Below are 16,295 nucleotides of genomic sequence, written 5' to 3' on the forward strand. Positions count from 1 at the left end.
GAGGCTACTGCTTTTACCCTGGTTCTCCCAGGCAAAGCACAAGATGAGTGTTTTAGACTGTGTAACCCGTGGTAACCATATGCATCAATTCAGGGCAGAAGGAGGTCCCTCCTGTTGAGTCTCGAGGTTCGGAGCAGACCCCCTTGCTTTCTAGACTCCTTCTCAGAGGAGAGCCTAGTGGCGGCTAAATCCACTCCTAGTCCCAGGTTTGGTCAGCGGTTTTAAGTCTTAACGGGATGAGGTGTAAGGATTATGGGAAGGGAGAGGGAAAGAGAGAGCAAGGCAGAGGGAGTAAAAGGAAAAGAGAAAGATTTCACTGGTCCCGGGTCCAGCGTTGGTCCAGTCAGCCTAGGGGTCCAGTTCTGGTGGGGCTTCAATTTGTGTCCTTTTATCATCCTTGCCCCTCCTTCAGGCGGGCACTTGAACTCATTAGGCTAGTTAAGCGTCATGCGCGGTTTGTGCTTTCAGAACCTTCGGGAAATGGATCGCTGGGCTTGGAGGTCATTTGGGGAGTAACTCCTCCTTCCCTGCAGACATGACCATTGTTGGATCTTTGGCCATGCATGGTGAGCTGCCCTGCTCAGCATATCAGATCAGCATAGCAGAACACAGAGCTGCACACCCCCCGGCATGGCCTCCCCATCCCGTTGCTGATGTCTGTGCTGATCTGTGCCGATTGGCTTCTTTTCACCTGTGGTTCCTTGCTGTGCAGGGTTTGTTGTTAAGCAGAGGTTGTCATTACGTAGAACTTGCCCCACCACCATGTTTGAGACATTAACTCCTTCAGTCTCTCACAGGGCCTCTCCCCATCATCCGCCTGCCCGCCTGGGCTGCGAGGAGGAGCCGGGCGAGCATCACCTCCATCTGCCACAATAGACGCTGTCGTGTCGCCTGGCCCCGACCATGTCGTGTGTCCACTACAAGTTCTTCTCCAAGCTGAACTATGATATGGTCACCTTCGGCCTCTACATCTCTCTGCGTGACCTCAAGCTCCAGATCATGGTCCGCGAGAAGCTGACGGCAGCCAGCTGCGACCTGCAGATCACCAATGCCCAGACCAAAGAAGGTGCGTGGGGGCAAGAGGCACGGGGCCTCGGGGACTGCCCGGCTGGCGTCGTCGTAGACGACCCCGTGACGGCCATGGCCTGTGGGAGCCATGCTCTGCCCTTTGTGGCTCATCCCCACATAGCGTGAGTCAGCCTGGGGCCCATCCTGCCAGTGTGCAGGGGGACCAGGAGGGCAAGCATTGCCAGGGATGAAGCGTGGTGGGAAGCGATAATGTGATTCGGCCACAAGCGGTAGCTGTGACTTGTGTTGGGGACCTCACAGAGCTGTTCTTTTGCAGTTGCTGATCTGACAACTACCTTCAGATCTGTGCTTTAGACGTGGAGCTAGGCACAGAAGAAAGCGTGGTTGATGGACGACGTCTAGTGCTTACAAAAGTGTTGGTTTCCTGGAATTCCTCTAGGTAAAATGATACGGAAATGTGGGAGGAGATCCTTTAATAACAAACCTCAAAGAAATCTTCAGAGAAATCTGGCAGACAAAGCTGAAAGTGATGGAAACAGAACAGATGGTTATTTTGAAGCAAAAAAAGTAGGTTTGGTGACTTAGTTTTGTCTTCAACTCATTTTACTCCACTGCATTGGTATATCAGTGATACAGATACTCCTGAAGCTTCCGTAAGGGTGTTTTTGCTGGGAAAATGCAAAAGTCCCCCAGTGGTTTTCTGAGCAAAGCTAGAGAGTACATTTTGGTGTAATATGTAGGTATGCCAAGTTTTTGGTTTATATGCGTAACCTTGAATTTCAGTGTTTATTAATCAGATCTAGATGCTTAAGCTCACCTTCAGAAGGTAAAGGAAAAACGTAGACCATGATATTCTGCTTAAAAGGGATGTTTGGAATTCTTCCATGTGGACATAAAGGACTGAGTTTTTCTAACTTTGTCTGTGCTGGAGTCCTGCCTAAATGTTGAAATGATCTTGGAAAGAGCAAAGTGAACCTTGAGTGAAGATGGCCTACTTGCTCAGAATTTTCCAAGCACTCTGAGCTTTTACAGTTCAGTAACGGTTACTTTTCATAATGGAGATCTAGTAGGACAAGCAATGTTAATATTGGCTAAAAGGAAACAGGATTTTAAATATCAGTGGAAAAAAATGATAGGAAGGACTCCTTTTAAGATGCTGCGTAGGCAAAATGGATGGTTGGGACCTATTTTAAAAATAGGGAGGGAGTGTGGGTGTCCTCTTCCAAGCTTACTGTGGAGGCATGTTCTATAAAGGCAGAATTGCCTTCCAAAAGCCTCTAGGCCAGAATGATGCCTTTAACCTTGCCTCCTTTGAATTTGATCTGGATTTCTTGACCTGTCTTTTGTATATAGGATGTTCTCACAATATTGTGGAAGAACTGCAAACTCCAGAACGCAGGTCTCTTGCACACTCTTTCCTGCCCTGTACCATTCTGACTCCAAACACTTGGAGAATGTGCTATTCTGCTTATCAGGCGAAATGCAGGAAAATAGAAAAGCAAAAATGGGTCTCAGAACTGGTCTCAGATGAATAGTTTTAAGGAAGAATAGTGCTCCTAGAAGACTGTCTCTTGAACGCAGAACTTGCTCGAGTTCAGTGTTGCAGCATGCACTTGACAGTTTTAGCAGTGCCACAATGCGATGTCTTCAGAAAAACCCCATGCTAACTGTGAATGAAATCATCTGGCCTCACAGCTGATGTCAGTCTGTCTATCTGTCTACTGGAATGTCTGCAACACTGTGCAAACGTAGCATTTTAGAGAAGACTTTAAGCAACTTTTAAACTTGTCCTTCACTGTGGCATTTTGTGTTGCAGTGCTAGTACGGGGGATTGCTTTGATGACAGCTCCGAGTGCAATTAATTCTTGGGCTGCCATGCAGCATTCTTGTGTAGAGCTTTCAGAAAGGGTATGGCGTTCCCCGTTTCCCAGGCTGAGCTGAGGGTAAGTCATGTAAGTACCCATTCAAAAACCGAGATGTTGCAGTGGAGCTCATGCACTGCCTGTGTGGCAGTCAGCTGCTTGGACTCTGTCAGCAGCAGGTTTGGGACCTCTCGGGGGTGTGCTGTCAGCTAGGTTAATGTCCCTTGGCCAGGTGCTTAGGGCAGGCTCCGTTTGGGACATTACCACGTTGCCTCCAGCATTGCTTTCGCTTTCCCAGTCACATGCTGAAGCAGCGAGCAGTGCCAATAAGACATGAAGGCATCAGGCGGTCTGTATAATCAGATTAATGACTGCAAGTATGCCAGATTTTATTGACTCATCCTTTCAGAGCAATACAGGTGCTCTTTTGGAGCACAGTACTGTGTGACAATAATGCAAATGAAAGCTCCATGAACTGTCTGACCTACTGAGCTAGCTCATTCAGGAGATGATGATATACCAGTTGGAGGTGAGATCAGGGATACCTGCCTGGGTGGAAGCTGAAAATCAGAAATAGGAGTCCGGTCTGTTCATCAGGATGTTTCAAGGCAGTGCTTTCAGTGCAGCTACACAGATGATTTGTTTGTCGCAAAGTGTGCAAGTGGTGTTGATTAGAAGAGAGCTAAAAACTCACATCGTGAGAAGGCATATTTTTAAGCGCTAGGGGGAAAACATGTTCTCGGGAGTTACCCTCTTTTCTGGTAGGGGGAGTCTGGCATGTTAGTAGTCCTTGTCAGCTCTTACTCTGCAAATCCTTTCCCCAGTAGCATAACAGCTGGTTGGCAAGGCATCTAAGGCTAGCAAAGGCTTTTCTTTGTCATTGCACATATAGGCTTGCCTTCTGATGACTTCTGTTCTGAAGAGCTTCTGTACTTTATCTGGGTGAAAATACTTCTCTGCATAGTGCTCGGAGAGGTGCTTTTGCGCGGCTGTGAGACTCCAAACGGTGGATTAAAGCAGGCCGTAAAATAAAGTAGGAGCTTTTTTCAGTAACCTGTTGATAGCATACATGTGACAGAAATTATTAAAGCTAGCAGTTTTTCAGAAGTATAGGTGAATTTAAAAATGGGATTGTTAAATTGTGCATTCAGTGCGAAGCAGAGCATAACCTGAGCTGCTTGTACTTTTTTGCAGGAAGAAGGTTGTGGACACCAATGCAGTAGCTGATTTAAGATTTCTGAGTCCGTATGAGGCAGCAGTCAAAGTAGCTCTTGTTTAACTTGTCTGCCTCCATGAAATACTTCTTTGCCTTGGGTCTTTTCAAGCATACTAAATTTCTTGTCTTTTAGACTGTTATGTCTCTTCTGCTCTTGACTTTGAAATAACATCCAAATCTTCCTTGGCTTTTGCAAGCTTTCTGAGTTAACGGGATCCTTACTTTTAATGACAGGTCAGATTGACAAAAGCCCAGTAGCCCCTTACTGGCCATCTCTGCCAGTAAAACAAAAAACACGTGTTGTGCTATCAGGGAATAGGAATCAAGAATGTTGTTACCTCCAGCTTTGCTGAACATTTCTATTGGAGCGCTGCTTGGCCAAGTGTGAAAAGTAGCCTTGTTGGGCATGACGTCACTGCTCGCTTTGCAGATGTGGAGTCACGAGGTGAGGCAGTGTGACACTGCTTTGCAGGTCCTGGTAGTTGCCGAGTCTCTGCTAGGGGGTGCTGCTGCCCGTGGGGAACAGGTTCCTGCTGGGAGACACCAGTTCATTCTGAGAGCTGTTAGACTAAGCTGGCTTCTGTTAAATTCAAGTTGAGAGGGACTTCAGGAATAGTGCGCCAGATTTAGTCCTTCCCTATTTAAAAAAAGAAAAAAGTTGACTTTTTAGGCGACATTGTTTGGCTTCACCTCTCATAAAATGTCATCACCAAAATTAATTCAGTTAATTGAGGCGACGGAAAAATAAATGCGTTAAAGCCAATTAGTATCAGGCCCCTTCACAGAACTAACTCAGCAATGGACTCTGCTGTATGTAAACACTCTTCCACAAATTCTCTGACACGGTGACCAAGCTGGTGGGATACTTCAGTACCAAATACAAATAGGTGCTGGGATAAGTGTCCTATACAAAGAAAGCCTTTCCTTCACCGCGCTATTGTCACTCTTCAGCTGATCCATTTAAATGTGCACTGATGGACTTTTAAAGTGAATTCAGTTTTATATCAGTCTCTTCCTAGATGGCTGGACCTCTCTTCATGGTGCACTTAACAAGCAAATTCAAAGCAAGCATATATCACAAGATATAGATATATACACGCACACACGTTCAAGGATAAGTCTGTTCAGGAGGCAGGTGTCAATGCTTCTCTTCTAATGGTCAATGAATTGTCACCAAGTACTAGAAGAGGACTTATTCCTCTTTTTGCATCACTGTTGGGCATGTTTGAATTGACCTTTGCAGGCTTGCATCCTTTGTGAATAAATGCATTGGTTGCTGTCCTCATGTATACAGTCTCTTCCTAGGCGAGGTGCTGCCACTTGTAAATCTGCTGCAGAACTAGAACAATCCTCAGTTGAGCACAGGCGTAGCAAACTCCTGCCTTTTTGTGGAGCCGCTGTTGCTTGTCCTCTATGTCTGAAATGTCAGTGCAGCGGTTTGTGATCTGGCCCAGAAAGAACGCTCTGTATGACTCCATTCAGCAGGTCGAAACAGCTGGTTTGGGCTTCTAGATCTGCAGCTGCCATGATCTCCCAGTTGCCTGCCTGGGCCCCAGTACTGCTTCAGCTCCTTCTCCATCAAAATTCCCAGCGCAGGCCTTTCTTGACAGGTGGCTGTGGAAGGGTCAGAGTTTCTTCTTTGAGAAGAGCTCTAGGGGTTGCTTTCAGGATATATGACTTCTGTAAAAGCTTCTGTTTTCATCATTAGTAGTCCTTTCTCCCACAAATTGAACCTCCTCGGAACTCCAGAGGAAACTTGCTGTTCGGTTCCCTAGAGGGGAAGATCAGGAATTAGTTTCAGCTAAATGATTTCTCAGTTTTCTGAAGAAGCATTCTGTCCTTTGGAAATAGAAGTAACATTTTCATTTCATTGTTGAAATAATGTCTTCTGGTAGGTGAGTTTTGGGGTAAGAGAGGTTCCCGCCTGTAGGAATAATATACTGAAAAATGAAGCATAAATTGTGAAATATTCCTGTTTTGCGTCTGTGATCACTGAGCAAAACCACCCTGACAGAGCTTGACTAGATATAGAGCATCTGTGGTTTTCAGACCATTGTTCTGATTCGGTCTGCAAAGGTAAGAGCTTGTAATATTTAAAACTGTAGGCAGATTACAGGGAATGGCTGCTGATAGTGATTTAAAATATTTAGTCATATCCAGCTTGTATAAGGACGATATAAAAACCATTCTCATGGAGAGATCTTTGCATTTTAAGCTTACACAGTCAAAGTGTCTCAGGTAGTTTGTTTTTTTGATTGTTTGGGCCTTATGTAGACGGTCCGAAGGCTTTCCTCCTCTTCAAAGACTAACGTGGTGTCAGCCCAGGCAAAGCACGGGTAGCTTCAGGCACACGCTCTTTTCAAAAGGCTTTTCACGGCTGTCGTCATAAGGAATTTTGTTTGAGTCTCTCAGCTCTGCAAAATGAATCGCAAGAATTCATAGAATCCTAGACTCAGGGAATGGTTTGGGTTGGAAGGGACCTGAAAGATCATCTAGGTCCAACCCGCCTGCCACGGGCAGGGACACCTTCCACCGGACCAGGTTGCTCCAAAGCCCAGGGACGGGGCATCCACAACTATTGACACCCAATTCACGTCCCTTGGGTTAATTCAAACTAGATGATAAGCTTCAGAGGGGAGATAGCACTTTAGTTGGAGCCAGTTCTGCCCTACTTGTGAAAGCAAGCTCAAAACCCCCCCAGATTTCTCTGATCCAAATGCTAGCATTGCCGGTTTTGTTTCCATTTACATGTGGAGCACTGAGCAGCTGAGAAGCGGTGGTGTTGATGGATTAAGCTCCAAGGAATAGACGGAGATGGCAGGCGCTCTTCTGTGTTCTGTCAGTCTTGAGCACTAGCAGCACGGGGGAATTGAGGTAGTTAACAGCTACGAAAGCAATGGCGCAGAGTTGTCATGCTTTAGCTGAGGGCCTCTTGTTGCAGGGCAAGCTAGTCAGACTTCAGAATCTGGTTTATGCAGGTGAGACTTTGCTGTGGTTGGTTTTTCTCCAAAGCTCTGTTGGTTTTGTAGCCTAACAGAAGCAAAAGCAACTTAAGCTAGATCAGGGAAGAACCTCATGCATTAGCAGACTCCGCTTCAGTGACCTTTGAGACCATTTTGCTGTTGGCATTCCAACCACTTTAGAAACATGAAAAAGATTGTGCTGCTTGTGTTTGATGATCAAACCTGAAGGTTTCTTGAAATGTACTTTCAGTGTGTTGGGACGATAAAAGCGCAATGTTACATATCAGATTTTGCTTTTCTATCCGTAAAGGGGTTCTCCGAAATGTTGTGTAATTCTGTATTGATATACGTTCTCGTAAACTGGCAGATTCTTTTTCTGTATTGATGTTGTTTTCAGAATACACAGATGGTAATGCCCTGATTCGTAGAAACTCATGGGTAATTGTTAGGAGAATCCCTGCTGGAGGAGTTAAAGTCACCAGCAAAACCTGTGTTAACGTAAGTATCCGTAAGGCATTGTATTCTTGGTTAGGGGTTTCAGTGCATTAACTTTTCAATTGATATTAGTTGACAAGAGGCATTCAGATTGTATCTTTCTTGTTAAAGCTGCTGTTAATTATTGTTGTCATGGGCTAGATTTTAATAGATCTGTCCCAAAGCAGACTTACATGTTTTGGGCTGCTGGGAGATGGGGTTCAAACTGCAACAATGGTAGCTTTTAAGATGATTCCATTGGGTTTGTTCTTGGGGTTGATTCTTTGAGAGCCAAGTTGTAGATCCCATTTCCTCTACGTGGAGAGATTCCTTATTTTATGTGTTTGATTTGATTGCTTTTATAGTAAAGACAGATAGGCATTGTTGTGTAAAGTTCTAATTTGTTCCCACCTCAGAAGAGTCTGATAGTCAGTGTTTGACTATTTCTTGCATTTGGGGGAGGCAGGGTGGGATATGGCAGGTAATCTTACCCCGCAAATCTGGGTGTTTTGCGTACTAGACACAGAGGAAAGACCAAGGGTTGCCAGCTGGCAAACCATGCAAACCAGAAGTTCCATTCATAAGTGATTCCTGTTAGTTTCCTAAGGACAATGTCCATTTCAGGCAAGAGAAAAAGAACACTCTCCTAAGGTGTATCCCCTTTTGAGCGAGTACAACAAAGGAATAGTTAACCCTTTCCAAACTTGAAACTCAGTAAGCAGTTCAGCACGTTACCAAGCGTTACTAGTTATCTAAGTCTGTTTTTACCCTAAGTTGATATCCGTGCTCCAGGTTTTCAACCTATATTCCTCAGATTTCTGGAGGACAGAGAATCGGATGTGATGGTTAAACTTACAGCTATCCACATGCAATGCTGACTACAGGATTATTGCTGTCATGTATGTATTCAGCTACATTAGCATTGTTTGAACATTCATGTTTTCCAGCCTTCTTGAAGAGACGCCTCTCCCCCACAATTAGTAGGTATTATTAGCTTGTGGTTTTGCCATGTCTTTCTCATGTTGGTTCTCAGTCAGTAAAGTAGACTGCTGAGTTACGGTGTGTCTCGAAAAAACAGTACAGCAGCATCCTGGTACCTGTGAAGCATTTGCGAGCAAAAACCCCTGATTGCTGTGACTCTGCCTGTAAACTTTGGGTATATTCCTTCAGTAGTTGCTGCAGTGCTTTCAGGCACTACCTAGGAATTCAGGACGCCACAGTGTTGTGCTTATAACGATGGCCTTGTTTTGGCCATGTTTAACTTAAATATGTGTGCTTAGTGCCGCCTTGTCAACGCATCCTCCGTTTCTGGTTGGCTGGCGCTCTCTCCTGGTATCTTAATACTGCCCTGAAATGAGAGGAGAGATGCTGCTGGCATCAAAGATCAAACCAAGACCTGGATGTGGGGATAAGGAAAGAATGGCGCTGCTGTTGTAGTGTTGAAAATGAACCAGGCAGATGAGCTTTCTATTCCTTCAGCTGGAAACATTGCAGAAACAACTGGTAGAGTGGTTAATGTTTGGGAACGAGGAATGTACGCTAGAACGGTGGAGAGGCCTTCAAAAACGCGTTACTCCCCTTGTTGTATGTTCTTCAAGGTAAATGGATGAAGAAACCATTGTGCGGTAATCTACAGTATTTCCCTGTACTTCCTCATCTTCAGGAGGTACGTGGCTGTACTTGCAAGCCTGGTGGTATTCTAGCTGTGGCAGGAAGCACGAGCCTTTCTGTTTGTACGTAAATTCCACAGCAGCCGTGGAATTGTCTCTGCTCACGGGACGCTTTGGATGACGTATGAATTGTTTGTTAACTAGATCAAGGGCTGCACGTCTGATTCATGATGAGTGGCATGGAAATAGAGATCAATAAGTGTGTGGAATCTCAGCAAGTTTTCAAATGTAATGACTATTGCCAAAAAGATCGTAGCCTTTTCAAGATTATCCTAAAGCAAATTCTGGCAAGTAAGGCCTTTTCTTTTTTGTCACAGGGCTCCTAAATCACACCAAACCCCAGAAACTGCTTTCAGGTGACATTTCTACTGCTATTTTTAGTCAATATTGCATATGTAACACATTTAGTATTTTGGCACTTTCATGGCTAAATGTAGTAGCTCTCTGAATACAGTGCTTGGGCTTTCACAAAGAAACTCTGTTCTAAAGCCTGTGCTGCTGCCGTATTTGTTATTTCTTTGTCAGATGACTGACTGTTTTCTCTGAAGTACACTTGCACTTCAAAGTGTCTAGAACGTCAGTGTTCTTTCTTGGAAATTAAAGTACTGTATCTGGTACCCATTTGTAACACTAGATATGTACAGATTGGTTAAAGTTGCCTCTGTATTTTGATAGTTGAGTATTGAAGAACACCAAGCTGTGAGACAGACGTCATCTTTTTGATACTGACGCAGCAGAGACAAAATACCTGAGGACTTCCTCTTGCACTGTTGTGTTCTGTAACTGTACATCTTAATTTGTGACAAAGTAGAAACGGGATTTGGGTTGGTTTGTTGGTTTTTTTTAGTTGCACTGAATGTGCCAAGAGAGAACAGTTTAGGTATATGAATACATTTCCCCATTCCCTAGACTATCGGAACATAATGTTTTGATGTTCGGGTTTCATAATCTGTTGTCACTGCTTTATGCTGGGTACAAGTGCTTTACTTGAAATTCTGATCACCTTCTTTTCTTCTTCCAGAAGTCGTACTGAGGCAGTGAGTGGAACATCAAAAGCAGTATGTAAAAACACAATCTCACACTTTTTTCTACGCACTGCTCTTAATTCTAAACAACGTAGCCTTGTATTCATTTTCCAAACATTAACTAATTATGTATTCCAGTAAAACCTGGTCTATGTTGTAAAGACAGTGTCTTTGATTCGGCATAGGAAAAACCGGGTAATGCCATCACTTGCACAGTTCTAATGTAAATATTGGTATTGGTGCCTAGTGATGCATTGCATTTCACATTGAATATGCTAGAATATTTCCTGTACGACTTTGTGTTGCACAGGTAATGTATGATCGCTTTTAGGTCATGTAGGTCCGAGGTTTGAACAACTGAACGTGGTGCCATGTTCTACATCTGTGTATAGCTAGTAATGCGTATGTTTGTACATTGTTTTGTTTGTAGGTTGCTTTGTGCTTTTTGTTTCTTGCAATCCAAATTGTTTGGAGTGAATTTTCTGCCATTTCCGCATTACATCACTTAGTTGTTTTTTTTTAAATACTCTTTTTGCCTAATGGATTTTGAAAATGTTATCAAAACCCACTGAGAAACCACTGTGGTTAAACTTGGTACTGTTTCTTACTGTTGACCTGGGGGTCCGAACAAATACCCAAACCAACATATCCCATACATTTTGAGGACAGTCATGTTGTCCTGGTTTCAGCTGGGATAGAGTTAACTGTCTTCCTAGTAGCTGCTACAGTGCTATGTTTTGAGTTCAGTATGTGAAGAATGTTGATAACACTGATGTTTTCAGTTGTTGCTCAGTAGTGTTTAGACTATAGTCAAGGATATTTCAGCTTCTCATGGCCAGCCAGGGCACAAGAAGTTGGCACAGGACACAGCCAGCGCCCCTGACCCAAACTGGCCAAGGGTGTATTCCATACCAGGTGATGTCCCATCTAGTATAGGAACTGGGAAGTGGGGGCAGGGAATCGCCGCTCGGGGACTGGCGGGGTGTCGGTCGGCGGGTGGTGAGCAATTGCCCTGCGCATCATTTGTAGATTCCCATCCTTTTATTACTACTGTTGTCATTTTATTAGTGTTATCATTATCATTATTAGTTTCTTCTTTTCTGTTCTATTAAACCGTTCTTATCTCAACCCAGGAGTTTTGCTTCTTTTTCCGGATTTTCTCCCCCATCCCACTGGATGGGGGGGAGCGAGTGAGTGGCTGCGTGGTGCTTAGTTGCTGACTGGGGTTAAACCACGACACATGTGCAGCTAAATGTTTCCTTTTCATGTCCTTAAATGCTTGGGTATTTGTTCCTAAAAGTGTATAATTGAAGTGATATTATTTGGACCCCTCTGAGTACATGTATGTCTATAAGAGATTGCCATGGATTTAAATATGGTTGCTACGCAAAGTGGTATTTGGAAGTTCTGCATTTGATCTTTCCACTCTTATCTGATGAAGCAGTTTAGTTTAATAGTTTGTCTGCAAATGAAAATATCTAAACCCCAGTGTACTGATTTTGGCACAAGGTTAGAGCCTGGTGTATTTGTGGGTAAAATCCCTGTCATTTTTCTGAACTTCTGCCTGCAGTACTTTTTTGGATCTGGGTGGCTTCGGGGTTGGATGCTGCTTTGATTTCCCAAAGGTTAAGCCTTTCTTTAGTATACCCCCACTCTGAATTTCCATCTGGAAAAGGGGCAGCATTTTTCTTCAGGTTAGAAAACACTGTCATTTGGCTGCTAAACTAGAGAGAAGTCACACCAGGACATACCTAACCGGTAATGGTGTAGATCTGGATTTGCGACTTGGGCCGAAGGCTAGGTGTAACTGTGCTTTTCAAAATAGCCCTTATAATGTAACAATTCCTGTTTGTTGGTTTTCATTTTTCATCTTGAAGTCTAACTGCTTTTTCTTCACTAGAATGGTGTGAGGCTTTGCACTAACCCTGGATCATTGGATCTGATCCCTTGATCAGCTGTTTGGGTAACTTAATCTAGAAATTCATGAGCTCTGGGGTTGTGTTCTGTGAAGAATACAGCCTCTGATTCTTGTGGAATGGTATACAATGAACTTAAAGTGGAAAACTTCTTGTACGTTGGTGTAAAAACACTAAGCCTAAACCTGACATCCATAATTCTATCACTGATTGCTTCAAATTCCTTTTTGGACATGAAAGCCTCTCCTTGTGAGCCCTGTGACCCTAGCAGTTAATGTAACGCATTTATGTAAACCACGTTTATAGTATTTGATCTAATTGAGATGGGGTTTTATTTCTTGGAAAGAGTTAATTTTCTCCTTGTTTACTAGCTTGTGTATAAACATAAATCACATCTTCATCAAAAAGGTTACCATTCTTTCAGCCTCGTGTGTTCCCTGGTGTCTTTGTATTACATTTCTAAGTAGCATCTTACCATAAGCTTAGATAGATGTCTCCAAAAAATATCTTTTTTTTTAAGAAAGGAAAAATCCTGGAGTGGGAGGGAAGACTTAGTGTTAGTTAGAACTAATTAGAAGGAAGACAAAGCAAAACTGTTCCCTTCTTGTTTGCTCTGACTGTACCTGATGTGGGTTGTGGGTAGCCATAGGGAGGGTGGAAGCCTTGCATCTCTCTGTACAAGTCCCCTGTCTCTCCCTCTCTCTCATAGACACAGAGTAAAAGCACTGCAGCCTCAGGTGCTTTTAGTGTTGGAGCACAGTTAGCTGTATTCTTAAAGCTAACTCAGGACTTGGTCTAAAGTGTGGGGGTTGTTTTTTTTGTTTTTTTGTTATTTTAAATAAACATCTTTCTGCATGTATTTCAAAGCAAAACCTGGATCTTAGTGTGGTCTGAATAAATCACTGGGAAGGCTTGCCAATTATTGTTGAACAGTAAAGCAGCAATGTTAAAATCAGTCCAGATTTTTTTTCAAAAAGGATGCACAAAAACTTACACTTTGACTATTTCTTAATTGTCTTGCTCTTATGTTAGCTGTCATTCTACACTTCCAAATCTGCTGCTGTCCTACTGTTACTACTGCCAAATCAAGAAAGTGAATCCTATTTGTTTTCGTATTCCTATTTCAGTAACTGCAAGGAGCTCTAGCTGGTATTAGTCCTCAGAGGCTGCAGAAATGCAGAGAGTCATGCGCATTGTTTTAGCACCGTCAAGCACAGCTGTGATCCTTCCTGGCTGAATTTTCAGTTTAACCAAGCTATTGGGTTTTAGGAAACCACTGTAATTTAAATGCAGCACTCCAGCAGTGAGATTAGCCTTTTCCTCCTATTTTCTGTCCCCTTTCCCACTTGCTTTATGTGAGTTTCTGTTTAGTCTTCTGTCTGAAATGGGAGTTGATATATTGACTGTTGATTCTGGTTTTTTGAGGGTTTTCTTTATTTGGTTGCTTTGGGTGTTTTTTGGTTTGGGGTTTTTTTCCCCAATTCTTCTGCAGTATTACCTTAGGTTTGTGTACAAGTTTCATGGAGGTGCTGTTTCTACTTGACCGATTGGAGGGACTGGCAGGAAATACTTCAGTAGAAATTCAAAGGAAAAAACCAAAGACACAAGAATGTAGGATCATTGGAAGATGGCCATTGGGCAAACGTCCTAAATAGTACATTAATTTTCTCTTTGCTGCTTGTGGTAACTGTTCATAGAAAGGAGCGCTTTCATCTCCTTTAAGTAATCAGACTGTTGCCTGCAGGCCATAGAATAACGGCTTCCTAAAAAAATACAAGAACTACTGTGAACTGTTATGTTTCAGGTACTGGTCAATACTAGCCTGTTTAATGCCAGGCTCCAATAGAGAGCTTTCCTAATTCCTTGTTTGCTTCTGAAAACCCGCAAAGTGATAATGGTTGTGCCTGCCATGAGAGAACATAGGCCTGTTTTTCCACACGTGAAGAAGAGTGGCATGTGGAGCGTGAAGCTCCAAAATCAGACTTCCCTTTTGACAGAAGTGGGTACCAAATGTTGTGAAGGGAAGGAGAGTTGAATCTTCTGGTAAGAATTGCAGTGGAAAGAAGGTCTCTTGTTCCAGATCTGGGTGCTCCTCTCCAAAGTCACGTTTTCAAGAATGTTTTAGTTAGTGTTAGAGTAATGTTGTCTGTGCTTTCCTAAACATCTAGAGAAGACATGAGTAACTGGAGTGAGGAAACATCTTTTGCACGTAAATATTTTGTCCCCAGAGTCTGCTAAAACTGCTCCCTTGAATTCTTCCACTACGTTAGGTAATAAAGGACAAGGGCTTTTTTCCAAGGAAGGGTTTTAATCTCTCCTCCGATCCATTTAGTGACATCTTGAGGAGAACTGTTCAGTTTATGCCGTGACACTTTATTCTACATTTTTGAACAACCGAAGTCCTGATAAGCAGTGATTCAGGTGTCTTTCTGATCATGTTTTGCTAGTGTAAGCTTCACTGCTGCTTGTGGCATAATATAATTCCATATTCTGGAAAAGGAAGAAGCTAAGTGTTACCCTGTTTACTTGTGGAAAAGCAGCATTTCACTATTAGTTCTCAAGAAACGCTGCAGCCTATTAGAAACTAGTAGCCTGAGGGCTTGACTCCTGCGGGGTGTTCCAGGAGGTCGGTGGGAGGGAGGAGTGTGGTTTCAGTGGAGAAAAAAATTACAGGACTGTGCTCTGACTCCGTGTTTTCATCATCATTAAAAATTGGTTTTGCTCTGATAGTAAGGAGCGTGATATTAAATTCTCACACTTCCCAAACTAATTTGGATAGTATGGCCTGTGGTCTAATAAAATACAAGACATCAGTATTCTCTGTTTTTGTAGGCTGCTCTGTCATGGGAGACACGTTCATTTCACTAATTTGAGCAGTCGGGTTTTTTTCTAGACAAAGTGGTGGTTTACTTTCATGGCTGATGTTCTGGCTTGGTGTTTTTATTTGGGTGTTGTGGGGTATGGTGAGTTTGGCATTTTTAAACTTCGTGACAGGAGGGGCAGAGTTCATGGTTGAGGGCCGATATGCCTGTGCTTGATTTTGCCAGGCAGCTACTGCCTTCATAAAAGCATAACTGTGTGCATTTAGAAGTGATGAGATGTTAACTGATTAATTTACAAGCTACACTGCAAATAAGTCTCCTGTAGTGATGCTTCCTTCTCAAATAAACCGAAATCCTTTTTAGCTGAAAATTGACAGATGGGAGCCTTTGACAAGGGTCCCTCTCTGAGATAGTGTGGAGCAGTAAGTCGATGTCGTGCGGGTTTGCTTATTTTAGTTTCTTCTCATTAACCACACAGGCACTCTTAAGGTGCCATAGGTTTGGACTTTGTTTTGAGCAAACACAAATTCCATGGGGTTGGCAGTGCCCCTGTCAGTGGCACTCAGAGGATATAGTGCAGACTTTCAGACTACAGTAGACGTTAACTATTGCTATGTTTTGACTCTAGAACTTGAATATGTGTTTAATTTTTTGTGAACAGATAGATGAGTCTCCTGCATCTCTTTCTCTGGCCCACCTTGCTAAGGTATATGTATATAGTCTTGTCAAATTCTTTAAAAAAAAAAAAAAAGTGTTTGCCTAGTTTTTTAAAATCTTATACTGTGATCTATAGCTGGATAACTGTTGTAATGGAAACACAACTTTAATTTAATTTTTATTAATTTAAAGTAGTAATTTTAACTTTAAAATGTGTGTCTATTTTGGTACTAGCCTGTAAAGAGTAGTTCCCACTTTGGGAAGATAGAAGGGGAGTACCTTATCAGCCTCAACGTAATGTTGCACTATTACTCATCTTCCAGACACAGAGAAGCAGCATTTCAGAAGCTGTTCACCATTTCTCATACGTTTCATTAATTTTGCATTGGAAACTAACAGTTTTTACAGAGGAATTGAATGGGCTGTAAGTTACGGCCATTTGGAGGGGGGAGCGTGCAACAGCCAAAAGAGAATCGTTTCTGTAACATGGACAATTGCATGGCTGTTTTTGAATTTCTAGCCATTAAAGTTACAGATCCATTCTTTTAATGCTGCACAGTTTCATAAATACTCGTATATAGACAGTAGACAACATAATCTAATTTGTTTGAATGCAGCCTGTGTCAAGTGTGAAAGTGCACCTGATTGTTTCTAGGAATAC

At 42.9% G+C, this 16,295-nt stretch overlaps 1 protein-coding gene across 1 annotated transcript in view; it reads left to right on the forward strand.

Moving 5' to 3' along the window:
• The first annotated feature begins 903 nt into the window (after positions 1-903).
• LOC126037423 (E3 ubiquitin-protein ligase RBBP6-like) overlaps positions 904-16,295 on the forward strand; it is a 34,314-nt gene continuing 18,922 nt past the window's right edge. Inside the window, 6 exon segments of the mRNA XM_049797721.1 lie at positions 904-1,066; positions 7,468-7,554; positions 7,556-7,568; positions 9,532-9,570; positions 10,236-10,272; positions 15,639-15,683. Coding sequence (XP_049653678.1) covers positions 904-1,066; positions 7,468-7,554; positions 7,556-7,568; positions 9,532-9,570; positions 10,236-10,272; positions 15,639-15,683 — 384 coding nt within the window.

The sequence above is a fragment of the Accipiter gentilis genome, unplaced genomic scaffold, assembly GCF_929443795.1.
Source record: "Accipiter gentilis unplaced genomic scaffold, bAccGen1.1, whole genome shotgun sequence".
Lineage (NCBI taxonomy): Eukaryota > Metazoa > Chordata > Aves > Accipitriformes > Accipitridae > Astur > Astur gentilis.